The sequence below is a fragment of the Amphiura filiformis genome, chromosome 9 (genome assembly GCF_039555335.1).
Source record: "Amphiura filiformis chromosome 9, Afil_fr2py, whole genome shotgun sequence".
Lineage (NCBI taxonomy): Eukaryota > Metazoa > Echinodermata > Ophiuroidea > Amphilepidida > Amphiuridae > Amphiura > Amphiura filiformis.
Genome location: NC_092636.1, coordinates 37,220,805 through 37,236,985, shown reverse-complemented (window position 1 = coordinate 37,236,985; position 16,181 = coordinate 37,220,805). Strand labels below are relative to the sequence as shown.

Sequence of the window (16,181 nt, the reverse complement as noted above, 5' to 3'; positions counted from 1 at the left end):
CTTTAAAAAAATTGCACTTTTCAACATCCCATACATGTAATGTACAAAACTTTCTCGATTTCAATGTTTAATTGTTTTGATTTCCTTTACCTTTCTGTCTCTGATCCCTTAATCACCCATGTAACCATCGTGTAGTGCAAAATAATGATTCGTTGAAGCTAATTTTGACATAAATGAGGATGTTGAAAAGTGCAACTTTTTCTAAAAGCATCATTTTTGGAAAATGTGATTATTTTTGGCCAAAACAAAAATATTTTTAAAAGAAAAAACATTGGGAGGGTAGAAAAACGATTCCTTTATTCACAGGTTTTTAAAGTTTTCAAATCAACGAAATACATGCCAAGTTATGCAAAGAAGTGTTTTGTAATTTTAGGGGAGTTATTTTTGTGAACCCTTTATTTAACACTGAAGATGCCCAACATGCCACAATTACCATGATTACATAATCGGTTGAAAAAACATTTATGAGGGGAAACTGTTAAAAGTTGTGTTACCTGTATGTACAAGGGCACTTCGTGAATACACATAATCTTGGGCCATGTAAAATCACGGACGTCACTTCATTACCAAATACAAGGGGAAACAAAGTATTATTGTGATTTTTTGTCACATTGTGTCGATCAACAGTGATTTGAGAAATAAAAGTTATTAAAACATAATGTTATTTGTGAAGTGTTTACTTGTGTGATTTAATGAGTAACATTACAGCAGAGCATACAAGCTACCAGTTCCTGGTTATTTGAATACTGTTCTACTTGTCAGTGCTTTGAAAGAAATGAATAATATAGCTGGCTTAAATCTTTCAAGTGGAAAAATGCACAAGGAACATAATTTGTGAGAAGTGCAACTATGGATTAGCTCACATATTTATTTGGTGTTTGTTTAGGCTAAAAACGGCAAATTCATTTTTTAAACTTTTGCTTACACAAACGAATATATAAGACCCCATTTTTTTTTTTAACCATGCAAAATTACATACTTTTCCAAAAGTGTGTGCTTTTGCTTATACAACAACTTAGTATATACTATATTAATAAACGTATATAAGACCCAATGTCTTACAGTACATTATGCTTTCGGTGGTGGTTTATGCACCGCTTTTTACTCCCATTTTTGCCAAAACCACATACTTTTGCAGAATATGTCATTTTGCATGATTATGCAAAATTACATACTTGTCCAAAATTGTGTGCTTTTGCTTATGCAACTAAGTATATACTATATTAATAAACGTACAAGACCTAATGTCTTAGTACATTGTATTTCTGGCGGTTGATTATGCCACCTCCCCCCCAAAAAAAAAAAATCTACATACTTTTTTCAAAATATGTCATTTTGCAGGGTCATAATGGTTATACAAAATTACATACTTTTCCAAAAAGTGTGTGCATTTGCTTATGCAACTTAGTATATTCTATATTATTGAATGTATATAAGACCTAATGTCATATAGAACATTATACTTCTGGTGGTGGTTTATGCCCCCCCCCGTTTTTGCCAAAACCACATACCTTTGCAAAATATGTCATTTTGCGTGGTTATACAAAATTACATACTTTTCCAAAAGTGAAAAGTGTGTGCTTTTGCTTATGCAACTTAATATATACCCCCCATTTTTGCCAAAAACACATGGGCTACTTTTGCAAAATATGTCATTTTGCATGGCTATACAAAATTACATACTTTTCCAAAAGTGTGTGCTTTTGCTAATGCAACTTAGTATATACTATATTAATAATAATAATAATAAACGTATTATAAGACCTTTCTTACACATTATATTTCTGTTGGGGTTTATACACCGATTTTACCCCCCGTTTTTTGCCCAAACCATGTACTTTTTTGTAAAATATGTCATTTTGCATGAATATGCAAAATTACATACTTTTAAAGTGTGCTATCTGCATATATTATATGCAACTTTAAGAATATAATATATTAATAAATGTATAATAACACCTTATGTCTTATAGTACATTACATTTCCGGTGGCTGTTTATGCAGCACTTTTACCCCTAATTATGCCAAAACTTAATATACCGTACTAAATTGCAAGATATGTCATTTTGCATGATTAGGTCTATGTAAATTTAACATATTTTTCCAAAAGTGTGCTTTGCATATGCAACTTGGTATAAAGGCCTACTTTATTAATAAACGTATCTTTGGCCTATAATAGTAGGCCTACATCATCGTGGTTTATGCACCCCAACGTTTTTGCCCCGATAGTTTTTTACCCGTAGTCTTTCACACAGCGTGCCAAATCTAATTAGTAAAATTGGAATGAGAAAAGTATTACATGTGTAGCCAAATCTCAGTTTGGAAGGGATATAAGCGAGAGATGAGACTGTTTTGAATCGTTTCAAACACCAAATTGCCTGGAATACCTCCAGCTACCTGCAAAAAGCTCCGTGAAATGAATGGTAACGGCGCATTATTAAGTGGTGTGCTCCCCCGTTGGTAGTCTGCGCCCTGATTCCCTATAGCCAGCCCGTGTGCTTTCTATACAAAACATCTATTTTTGTATACGTACTGTAAAGTACGGTAAAGTATGATGTTTTGCATATGCAAAACTACATGTTTTTCGTAAGTATGTGTTTTTGCATATGCAAAAGTACATACTTTTATAAAGTATGTAGTTTTGCATATGCAAAACATCATATTTTGCGTAAGTATCTGCTTTTGCACGCAGCACCGGGTCACCAAGATAAAAGATATCTCTAAATCTACCAAAACAAACCGTGATACGGCATCGTACAAGGTTTGTGCCATCGCCACCATGGTTCAATCCGTTTGAACATTATTTTGCTTGGTTGTGTAGGTAAGTGACCAATTATTAATCACTGCATATAACTTACACAGGCTTTACGACGATAGTAGGCCTACTGAATAATAAGTTCAAAATAAAATAGGCTATTATTAATAGTACAATAGATCTCAACCGATATAGGCCTATATGAATCAGTTTCTGGTTCAAATGAGTGTAAGTTCCTCTGAATACTGGAATTGGCACGATGTGCATAAATAATATGACCAAATTCCGCAATGTGAACTTCTGTGTGTCCCGGCTCTGTGTACTTGCGTCGTAGTATATTTCATTGTCGACCATTACCATAAATGATGCGGTTAGCGGTTTGTCAAAAATCCAGGGAAGCTTATAAAACTACTATATAAAATAGTACGTGCATAGCCTAATACATGAATGTTTCTGCTGCCGGGTCCCGGTGCTGCATGATAATCCAGTAGCAAGAAGAATCAGTCTCGTTACTGTTATCAGTCTGACTGTTATATCGGTAGTAGGCCTATACTCAGTGAGTATTAGTACTCACTGTAGGCCTACTGTGGGCACTATCAGATCACCAATTTCAACATCGTTTTTTGGTTTACACATTTTAAATAATTTTTTCAATTCGAATAGGGTCTAATTAAAGGTGACCCGATCAACAACTGCAGCTATGGCATGATTTAGGGAGTAATATCAATGTGAGGATTTTGCACCGCACTCACATTACCGCCCTCTACAGTCTCTGCACATTTTCCTATGCATGATAATCTTGAAGCTTTCATCCCTTCGATATATGTCACAAGGATGTCCGTTTAGGTAATCTACAATCTTTCCACATTTTTCGTATGAATGGTATTCTACAAGCTTTCATCCCCTCGATATCTGTAACAAGGTTGTCTGTTTAGGTAAGCAAGTTTTTTAACGTCAATATTGATTCATGCAGGTATGTCAATCTGTTTATGTTGATATTATTATTTTTCGTATTGCAAGCTTATTGTTTACTTTTAGCGTCGATGTTGTTAATGTATAGAACTTGGACAATTGTATTCACTAATAAATTCACATATTCCCTCAATATTTCATGTATTTATTTGACGGTACTTTTAGTGTTGATGTTAAGTAGTATGTGTAGATCTATACTTTTGATGATATCCATCTATTCATTCATTCATTTATTCATTCATTCATTCATTCATTCATTCATTCATTCATTCATTCATTCATTCATTCATTCATTCATTCATTTATTCATTCATATATTCCTCCAATCATACATATATTCCTCCAATCATTCATTAATTTATTTTTTTAACAGTATGTTATTCTTATATATCAAATACAATATATAAATACTATTTTGCTAACAATTGTAATATAGATTAGTGTAAAGGGCAAAGCATCAGTGGCGTACCGTGGCCGCCCCAACCCCGGGGGGCTGAAGAAGAAACAATTTTGCCGCCCCTTCTTTAACAGCCCGAAAAGGTTGACCCAATTTTTTTCACGGTCGTTTGAAAAAGTGAAGAGCAAAAAAAAAAAAAAAAGGATTTTTTGCGCCCTTTTTTCTTTGATAATTCGTTTTGCCGCCCCCTTCGTTTTTGCCGCCCCTGTTTTTGCCACCCCTTCTTCTTCCGCCGCCCCTTCGTTTTTGCCGCCCCCTACTTTGACCCCGGGGGGCTGGCGCCCCCAAAGCCCCCCCCAAAATACGCGCATGAGCATTATGTGAATATAAGCAATCTGCATGTCCTGACTACATCAGCGTACATGATAAAGTAACTATCTTTTCAATTATAAAGTATAACTCAAAATGGGTTATAGAATATTAATATATAGTTAGTTTGATAAGATTATGGCTCGTTTGAATGAAAACATTTTTATTCATAAATGATATAGCCTAAATGCATTTGACCTAACGAAAATGCAAATCGGTGAACTTGACCTTATACTCTGCCATAGTAAATTAAAGGTCAGTAACTGAAAATCAGTAGGCCTAAACATCAACTGTAAAAAGTTCAAGTTCGTCCCAGTTAAGATGTTCATACAGTGCGATTGTCGTGCAATCTCGCATTCAAGGCAGCAAACACACTAAATATTTTTTTAGCTTGCTTAGTAAGCAAAGAAGCAATTGAAAAGATATATTAAAATATAATAATCAATTTAATTATAATATGCTTGGAATAGCGTCATCTCTGGTGGTTAAACAGACTTGTTATTTTCATACCTTATATAGGTCTTCATGATGTAAAGTATGAATGTTTAATATTTAGGTATAATATAACTGCATGATAATAGATAATAGAGTATCAATTAAATCCTCTTTTGATGACATTTTCAGTAGGTATCTGCACTATAAACACTAAAATAAAACACGATGAAGCCTAATTGATTATGATATGTGTAGCCTAAGTGAACTAATTTATGAATCATGAGAAATATGAACTGTTCCATTTAACTCGTCAAAGCCTCGTTGAATTGAAAATATTCTTACCATTGAACTCAAACATTCAATATTTGTATACTATTTTGATAGATGATTTTTTTTAGGCAAAGTTATTAATAATAAATATGATTATGCATATTACACGTGCATATGCATCTATGATTTTTCTTATAACATTTGCATAGATAAATTATTGCATATGCATATATTATTATGCATGTTTCATATAATATTACATATGCAACATGCATATATAATTATTCATATTACAAATGCATATGCATTAAGTATCTATGCATATTGCATATTGGATAACAGGATAAGCATAGACAATTATGCATATACATATTACAACGCGCAACGTCCATATATGATTGCATAGTCAATTGTGCATATACATATTACAACGTGCATATTATGAGTGCATATTGCATATGCAATTATGAATAATTTGATAGATAATTAATTGTGCATATTTCAATATATATATGCATTAGATAAATAGCAATATTAAATATGCAAATTGTATATGCATAGATAAGTATACCTATAACATATGTACATTGCATATACATGAGTATGCATATTACATGCATAGATAATTTTGCATATTACATATGCATAGATACTTAATGCATATTGGATACATATTGTATCATATTCTACATATATAATTATGCATATTACGTGTGTAAATCAAGTTAAGAATTATGCATATTACATATGTCTGTAATTATGCATACTATTTTTCAATTTTGCATATGCATAGTTAATTATGTATAAATCAATCAAATTTTATTTATCTAACAATTCATGAACGATATTAATATAGTGCGTTAAATAATAACACTATGTGTTTATCAAAATATTATACGGTTATTTATAGTCCAAATAATACAATCGACATAATAATAACAACAGAAGTCAAAAATAAATAGGAGTTATGCAAAGTATAGGCTACTATGAAACAGTTTTAAATAGGATTGACAAAAATAAATGAAGGGAATATTACATCAACTTCATATTAAATCTATATGAGTATAATATAAAGACAAGCATTTTTTCATCTCATGCATAATTAAATAAAGCTAAATAAATATAGCTCCACAACCGAATGTCCTATGAAGTTGATTGAGGTGTCAAAATTTAGCTCTTGAAAAGATATAGTCACTGGACCTACTTTTATATTTCGTACATATGATCACTAGTATTTTGTCTGGGCACCTGGTATGAAATTGGGTAAATCCTAAGCGGTTTGATTGAGGTCCATTGTCTAGATCATAATATAATGCATGTTTCTGCCAAATTTGAGGTCTGTAGGGGGTGTAGTTTTCGCTCCACATTTTTTTGAAAACGCATTTCCACTAAAATATGAAATAGGAGAAAATCTACTTTAAAGTTATAACATTAAAATATGAGTATTAATTAGCTAATTAGCATAATAGTATGATTAGAAATAGTTATTTTTACTGTCATGTCACTTGAATTGTATATATGCAGCAATTTGTTCTGTTACATTGATGTATTTTGGCCTGTAATAAATTTCTATTAGTTGATTACTTCAATAAGACTGTTTGAAAACAATAGAATACATAAAAAATATAATGCATGTGTTAATATAGGATAAATGTAAAGTAGGTAATGGGGATACGCATCCTGCACAAGAACAAATAAACACAATGGGGAACTATTGCTCGCTACTTGAGGAAACAGAATATATTAAATAAGAAAGAATTTACTGTTTACCAACCCAAAGTGTTACAATTAAACATGACAACAAATAAATACAAATTCCAACCGGCACACAACCCAACTTGAAAATAAAGCAAGGGATAATGCCGGCATGAGAATCGAACCCACGACCTTCCGATCTACAGAAATAAAATGGCATTACATGCTTTCTCTATTGGTCCATTGTTAAATATCTCTGAACTTTTGTAAAAATGGTGTCAAAAATTATTGGAAAGAGCTATCCACTTTGTCTTTTTCAGTACTTACTGCCAGTCACATGTTCATTAGTATGTACAATTTTTAAGAACAACAGTAGAAAAATACTGCTACTACAGGGGTTAATTTAAGCAGAAACAAAGCTTGTAATCAGTGTTAAAGTCAATCTTGAGAAGTTGACTGATCATGGAAATCATCTCCTCTGAGCTCTTGGTGCATTTTTTTGTCATCCTAAAGATGTTTATTTTGAACTATATCATTTGTTCATTTTATACGATAGGGGTTTGGCCGAATTTTTAACACTTTTCACATCCAGGGGTGAGTTTAACAAACTTCCATTCACTTTCTTAGAAAACCATTACATAACATTACTCAAAATCAAAAACTTCATTCACAAAAAATAGATCCTTACACAACTTAATCTTTGCCTTCGGGACATTTCTTATAGTCTGAATTATCTTCAAATTCTCTTAGAAAATTCAAAATAAGTGAGGCTACATGAGCTCGGTCGCGGTTGTTACGCATTACAGGCCAATATGAGTGCCTCGTTAAGAAATTAAGTGCTAATTAAGCAGTTAATGAAGAAATTTATTTTTATTTTTGTGGCTGAAATATATACCTTAATATCTTATTCATAAAAAGAAACAATTAGATTGATGTTAATAATAGTTTAGACTGAATTCTACCAATTAAAAGATCAGTGGTGGGTACACAATGCAATTGGTAGGTACTAGCGGTCACCCATCTTTCGCGGTTCGTAAATAAATACAATTTTTACAAAATGCATCACCACATTCCGAGTTTTTATTGTGAACAATTTTACCAACACCCTAATTTATATTACCGATTGATCAGTCGTTTCATTTAATTCATTTTTATCAACTTCTTCTTTGCTACCCCCCCACCCACCCACCCACCCGTGTTATCCCCTATCCTCCCGTTCTTTCCACTGTTCCCCCTTTAGCTCGCATCCCTCTCCTCCCTCTTATTCGCGCTCTGCCTATTATATATGTCCCTAGTATCATGGTTTTAGTACTTCTTCCTAGTCAACTGCTAAAAAATTTGTCAATGTGAAACATAAAATGTACAATTTTGAAGTCAATATAAGTAGGTCCATTGCTCAAAACATTTATAACGGCTATTAATTTGTATTTTTGGCAAAGGTTGATGGTCACCCATGCATCGCGGATTGTTAAATAATATCGCCAACCCATGCCATGCACTCTCCTCACTCATTTTGATTTCCCGTGTTTATTATTCCCACTTGCTTTAGAGGCAGCGTGTTGATACGCGATGTCGCGAGATGACGCAAATTAAATGATGCGCGTTTTTTGTTTGACGCGGCGTGTTGATAAGCGAAGACGCAAGATTTTTTTGTTTGACACTATTTAGTTGTTAGGCGGACATAGTATACAAATATTGACTGCTATGAGGGGCATGTTTAAAATTATAGGCCCAAGGTGATCTCAAAACCATGACTATGCCCCGAGGCGTAGCCGAGGGGCATAGTCATGGTTTTGAGATCACCGCGGGCCTATAATTTTAACCATGCCCCGAATAAAAAGCAGTCAATATTTGTTTTATATACCATCATACCAAATCTTAAGATTCTTGTCATCTGTTTGGTTAAAAGCATCGATTTTGGGAAGAGAAATTAATAGTTTCAATGCGAACGGCACACATATTACAATCTGCGATTTTTGCGTATTTATAGCGCGTGAAAACATTACGCGTGCGTAATATCATTTTACGCTGGGAAAAACGCGCAGTTTGATCGTGACGGACGTGACCGGTCCATAGTTCATTTCCATGGACCGGTCCATAGTTCATTTTGCGGGCATAGTTAATTCAATGACTGCACTTTCAACCAATCAGATGACAGGAATCTATATATGAGGTATATAATAACTGATGCTCACAATTGTGCGGTCCCTGGATATTTTTTAAAGGTATTTTTGCTCATTTCTAGACTTTAATCACTTAGATTGGAAAAAATGAGGTGAATATGCAGCGTAACTCGGTGAATGATTAGGTTTGCAAAAGTGAAATTTGCAGTTGCATCACCACCGTTCGAGTTTTTATCACGAAAAGTTTTGCAACTCGGTAATTTGTTATAGACTAGCGGGATACCCGCGCTTCGCGCGGGTCCCCGCTAGATGAGTAAATGGGAGCGTTCACTATAACAGGAAGAATTACTGAACAGGTAGAATCATCGAAAAGATACATTTTGATTTTCCGTTTCCATGTTATTTATTTATTTTTCTAAATCTGTTATTTGTTACATTTCCCTTTTAGCTTCATTTTTTATTTGCTGCTTGTGATTTCCCGTTTCCATGTTTTTTATTTAATTCTGTTATCATTATTATAGCTTCTTTTTTTTTTCCTTACATTTCCTGATTAGTTTCTTTCCTTCTTTGTTTCGTTCCCGTTTCATTTAGTTAATTTAACCCGTTGGCCTAATTACTTGTACCTCTTTTGTCATTTTTAATTTCATTTTTCTTTATAGTAGGTCTACCGCTTCATTTTGTTTATACAACACACATATTTTTCCCGTATACGTCCTCTCAAAGCGTGTATGCGGACGTGTTCATCTTTATCATAATCCCGTGACCCGTCCATGTACCTTTTTGTCCTTTAATTTTTATTTATTTTTCCTTCTTTCTGTATTATCATGTGTCTCTGGCTCGCAAGTCGCGTGGCTCTGCGCCGTTTACGCGAGCATTGACGTAGTGCGCATTACGCTCGCGTGCCGACGCGCTGCCTGCCAGCTGCAGTGACGCGCAGGCTGGCAACTGATTTTCATAACAAAAACCCCGTTTTTACCCATATTTTCACTGTTTTTGCAGTCAATTCTTGACCGATTTCAACCAAATAAAGTCGAGGCGATTTCCCGTATATTCCTCGATCTCCCGTATGAATTTGGCGACATTTGGATCGAAACTGACGGAGCCTTTTACATAAACCACATAGATACATACATACATACATACAACATTCCCCTATTTATAGTAAGATAATCTTGCTTATGACCGATTATATAATTACGTATGCGCAGTGGCTTGGCCAGCACTTTTTTAGAGGCTTGGTAATAGGGGATCAAGGGGCAAACTTGGGATAAAAGTACAAAAAGGCAGTGGCGTAGCCAGGTTTTAGGAACTGTGGGGAATTTGTGAATGTATCCCGACGAAATATTTTTGGCCGATGGAAGTTGTGAATTGTTGACCCCATTTTTTTTTGCACATTGCGGTCCTCGACAATCTAAAAAGTGGGGTGTACACACAAAATTATATATTATTTTTTTAGCCAAGGCCGGTCGTCCACCGACGGCCTAAGATTAACCGACGGCACTGATGAGCGGGGCACCGCCCCTTCCCCCCCCCCACTGGCTACGCCACTGCAAAAAGGCCTAAAATCTTAAATATCACTTATCAGGGCGGCCAACATCCCATACGGGGGTGAGGGCAAGATTATATCGATTTTGATTGACTCGCACGTGCTCGCCGTATACTAAAGGTATGTCGGTGTGGCGTGGTCTACCATTTTTCTTGTAGCTTCTTGTATACACGTCGATGTTTTCATCATTTATACAATAAATCCACATTCGACCCCTAATTTTATTTCAGGAAATAAAACATTAGATTACCATAAAAACGAAACAGTAATCATTGGTGGGGTCTAATGTCATTCTTACATGGAATTTTCAAGGTTTTTTCTATCGTCATTCTCACTCAATTAAAAAAATATTTTGGCGTATATAAAATTGAAATAAAATTCTCTGCCTCATAAACGACTCACGAATCGTTATATATGATGTGCAGTTAATATTCATATTTTCTTTTATACAGAGGATGCTTCAGTCACTCGATTATTTCAAAACGGTATCCACGGTTCCCTAGAATATGCAATAAATTAGCATTAAAATTTTTCTTATTCTAACAGCAAGCGTTTCTAAAATGCAGTATGGCGAAATGTGGTGTAATAAATAACATAACTGAATTGAATTTACAACCTGATATCAGAACAAACAAACATGACGTAGGGCCTATCATTTTTCCGTTTGCTTATATAGCGCCCAATTTTCAGTAAGCTAGGGAGTTTAACTTTGGCGCCAAAAACAGTGGGTTGTAAAACATGACATTGCCTTCAGTGCCGACGACAAGGGGGTCAGGGTTAAGGGGGTGCGTTACCCCATGGCCCGGGGTCCTATGGGGCCCGTATAAATATATAGGCCCATAAAAGCAAAGAAAATAGACCTCAAAGGCCCGTTAACTGAAAGGGGCCTTGTTTACCCCCGGGCCCGAAATGGCTCTCGGCGGCACTGATTGCCTTCCTGATTAAATTGCAGACAAGTTTACCAAAATTTTAAGAGTTACGCTGCATATTCACCTCATTTTTTTAAATCTTAGTGATTAAAGTCTAAAAATTAGCAAAATAGCTTTAAATATATCCAGGGACCTCAAAATAGTGAGCATCTGTTATTATATACTTCATTAATATATTCTTGTTCATTGATTGGTTAAAAGTGGATCACATGACCAAAAATAGTTCTACCATCAGTACTCCTATCCGTAAATAGTACCTCTAAGCCGTAAATAGTATTTTCAATGTCCCGGATGAGCCGTAAATAGTACCTCCAAGCCGTAAATAGTACTTTTGACCATGCCTTCCGCGTGCGCGCATTCGATGCGACGGAACAGTTCACGCACGCGAAACTGCCATAGCGTCATTTCGCGTTGCTGTAATTGGTTAGCCCGATTTTAGGCTATTCGATTTTTTGAAGGGTAGGTTGTGCTTAAATTAGCCGTGCTGTTCACTCAGGATAGAAGCGGGAGAGTCAAAACGTCAAATAATTTTCTTTTAACAAATCAATGAACAAAGAACATATTAATGAAGTATATAAAACAAATATATACTGCCTTTATTCGAAGTTCTGGTTAAAACTATGGTCCCTCGTTGAGATCAATTAATACTATTTTCCTTCGGGGCTGCGCCCCTCAGGAAAATAGTACTATTGATCTCACCTCGGGCCCATAGTTTTAACCAGAACCTCTCATGGCAGTATAGACCTTTTTCCCTCTATCCCACAATGCACTATTCCAGGGGGGTATGACGTAGTTCATCAACCTCATAGATCGTGTGCATCCGATGGTCTTTGCCAGGCCTTTGCAATTATTTTGTCTTAATATGGGCATACTGATTCCATATATGCGGATTATCGTAAAGGCCATCGATGTTACTAATTATGCAATTATTGAATACACGAGTGACGCAGTTACGGAGCGATACAGAACATCTGTGTAAGAGATTTTGTGTTCGTTTTATTTTCAACTCCGAAAAAAAAGTGAAACGGATGCCGGTAAAATATCACTGCGTGTCCCGTCATCAGTTTTTCACCATTAGGTCTATAAAATGTATACAAAGTTAGGTTTCAATAACAGGAAACTTTTTTGGGTGAATACACCATGTCCATAAGGCACAGAAATGTTGTTTTTTGCCCCCGAACGGTATTAGTGACAGTGGCGCCATTATCATCATTATCGGGGATTCCTTTTTTTTGATGAAGGCACCAGTCGAAATGTCCGTATTCCAGAATGTAATGAACATAACTCTGTACTCCCCCGGGGAGATGATGTATTTTGCGACACTCATACCCCCCTGGAATAGTGCATGATGGGAAAGAGGGAAAAAGGTCTATATATTTGTATACTATGTCCGCCCAACAACTAAATCGCGTCTGACAAAAATATCTTGCGTCTTCGCGTATCAACACGCCGCGTCAAACAAAAAAACGCGTATCATTTAGTTCGCGCCATCACACGACATTGCGTATCAACACGCTGCCTCTAAAGCAAGTGGGAATAACATCGTGTTAGAAACATTATTTTGAATTGGATAAATAATTATATATTCCTATTGGATAAAGTACTTCACATTGGATATTATTGAGACATGTCTTCCAGCAAGTCGGCTTCAATTGACATGTCTTACATTTTATGTGTCTTACATGGAGACCGTCCAGACATGACTGTGTGTCCTATAACATTGGGACATGTCTTGCGTAGAGACATGACTTTGTGTCCTGTCTCTAAACCTGCTTGACAGGGTGTGTCTTACATTGTGTTTTCAAGCAAGATAATAATATAAAATTCTTATGTTTTTATTGTTAAAGACATTTCTTTAAAACAATGGGCCTACTATCTATAATATGCTATAATTAGAGTGTACGGTTCACCGGTATGCGATGATAGCATAACAATTTCATTAATTAACACCGCATGAAACTGCAAATTCAATTTTTAAATTAAATTAAAAAAATACTACATTTAATTAAAATTGATTAAAAAAGAAATAAAATAAAATTAAAAAAATTAATTAAAAAAGTTACTTTAGAATAATTAAAAAATTCTCACCACTGCTAATCAAACATACAAATTAAATGAATATTATACGTGCATCAGAGAAGTAAATATCAGTATATTGGGAGAGGTAAGTCTGATAGGTCAGCATGAAGAGAAATGGCACCCTTTCAGGAATGGCACCCATTCCAGATGCTTTGTGATTGACAACATTATAGTAATTATTACTCTATATCATATCTAAATTACAAAACCGAATTATAGAGCACAATAAGCTAAAATATATTTTTTTATAGCAGCGACTTTGGTAACTTTTAGTGATTTCTTTTATTCTTTTAATTTCGCTTTTTTTTCTTCAAAAAGGTTCCACTGAATGGCAAGATGGCTGACAAAAGAAAAACCAAAAAGCAGCTGATAAATGCTGTGGATGATTGTGTCGATGAAATGATGGAGGGAGCCGCTGCAATGAATCCAAACATTAAGATCATTAAAGGTAAGTTTACCATCGTCGCCGCCACCGTTATCCACCATGGGCAACATCAGCACCCACCCATCCCCACCAACACAACCCTATCGCCACCATCATTTAAAAGGGAGTGATGTCTAGCGCATGTTTATAAAGACTTTATAAGATGGAAAGTGCATGTGTTAAAGTATTTTAGTTAATTTGTTTGTATGTTTAAACGGTCACTACGCTCCGTAAGGGAGGGTGGAGATACACTTGGGTGCTGATGGGACCTGGCTCAAGCAAATACTGAATTCAAGCTAAAAGACCTATATAAGTATGTTGTCTGAATATGGTTTCAATATTATAGGACACCCAAGAGTTGCGATTCGTGCAGATATCGAGGAATACAAGGCATCAGATAAAGTCACCGTGGTCAGTGGAGGGGGCTCAGGTCATGAACCACTTTCGGCAGGTGAGTACGTACAACTCATTTATGGAAGAGCTACAGTTATGGTTGCACTTGCAGGTACTTCTTTTGAAAGTTCTAAACAAGGTATAGCAGTCGCTGGTAGGATATGCAACTTATATATAGAACACAGATAACCTCTATTATCAAGGGGAGTGGATGGGTGGCAAAGTTTATTTGGTATTCCTAATTGTGGAGGTAAGCTATTGTTGGTAGACTACCGTAAACGTTCGCCTAATGGCGCTATGGAGTTCATGGAAATGAGAGAGCGCCATCCCTGTAAAAGCCGAATATTATCACTGATCATTAAGGCACGTGTAGTTAAAGGGTGAAACCTATCGACACATACAATTATGAACAAGATCTAACAAACTTGTTCATGATAATGCGGTAATCATTCACCTGATACGTTGTGGCCAAGTGAGCAGAGCATTATACTATAGTGCGAGGATAAAGATAACTTGTGGAGAAGATTGATGGTTCGAATCTCATGCAGTAATTTCTGACAGATTATGATGTCTGTCAATGTTTTTTTTTTCTGATTTGAGGACATTTTATTCTCTATTTTCTTGATTTTATCTTTAACATTGTTTATATTTTTTATTATTTTATCTTGTATGTGTCTTTTTTCATGATTCTTTGTTTTTATCGTTTCATTTGAGAGTAACTCAATCCATTCAATCAAATGTTGTAATGAACCTATTTGATTGTATAGGCATTTGTTATGTGTGTGAGACGAATGTGACAAATGCGACAAGTCTTTCAATTCGCGCGAGTGTCCTTGCCTATGCATCAGTGGTCATAAGAGGTATATCATTTTATTCGAAAGGGGGGATCCCAAATATACGGGGGTCATAAAGTCTTGGAAAGAATAATAGGAGGGGGACATAAAATGTTTTATGACCAAAATGTAAATAGGGAGTCACACGATGTGTGTTATTTTATTCAAAAAAGACTGATTTCAATACAATTTTGGGGTTTGGGATCATACAATTTTTGTTGCCGAAATAGGGGGTGCGCAATTTTATTGACGCAGACTTATTGTAAATTTGGGACCCCCTTCCGAAAAAAAAAAATGATAGCCCTCTAAGAGGATTCAAAAGATAACCTCTGCCCCAATAATCCCTAGCTATATTTGTTTGAAACTGTTCCACGGAGGATGTATCATAATCAGTCTTCAAATGATATAAATAAAATTTGAATGAGTGAACGAACAAAATCATACAACGACCAACTGAATAGAGGCTGTGCATATGACGTATCATCCCGTAAATATGGCGGACTACTCAAATGCATTCAACAAAAGCATGATTGCATCTACCGCAACAGTTCGTCTCACACACATAACAAAATGCACTACGATCAAATAGGTTGATGACAACATTTGATTGAATGGACTGCACTGCGCCATGATTACGGGGAAGAAACCGGTTCAAATCCTTTGTTTGGAGCCAATCGATAAACGCAAGGCCTCTATAGCTATCATTGATACTGGCTAGGATTCACAACACAAGGAGAACATGTTATAAGGCGCTTTGGAAGGCACACAATACCCCAATGGCTTTCCATATTATGTGTACAGTCTGCCGCCTGGACAACCAATTCTTTAGAAATGCTTAGTCGCGCTAAAAGTCGATCGATACATGTAAAAATCAGCACAATTCAGAGATACACCTTTTTGCTATGAAATTAATTTTCTCGGTCAAATATAAAGCAATATTTTTTTTTTCTTCAGTAATGTC

At 35.4% G+C, this 16,181-nt stretch overlaps 1 protein-coding gene across 2 annotated transcripts in view; it reads left to right on the top strand.

Moving 5' to 3' along the window:
• The first annotated feature begins 2,691 nt into the window (after nt 1–2,691).
• Nucleotides 2,692–16,181, top strand: part of LOC140160947 (triokinase/FMN cyclase-like) — a 38,376-nt gene continuing 24,886 nt past the window's right edge. The window contains exons 1-3 of one of the 2 annotated variants that reach the window (XM_072184296.1): nt 2,692–2,821; nt 13,889–14,018; nt 14,341–14,445. In XM_072184296.1, the coding sequence (XP_072040397.1) occupies nt 13,907–14,018; nt 14,341–14,445 (217 nt within the window). In that variant the 5' untranslated portion in view covers nt 2,692–2,821; nt 13,889–13,906. Of the gene's footprint in view, nt 2,822–3,454; nt 3,691–13,888; nt 14,019–14,340; nt 14,446–16,181 lie in introns of those variants that run through there. The other variant, XM_072184297.1, reaches the window with a different exon arrangement.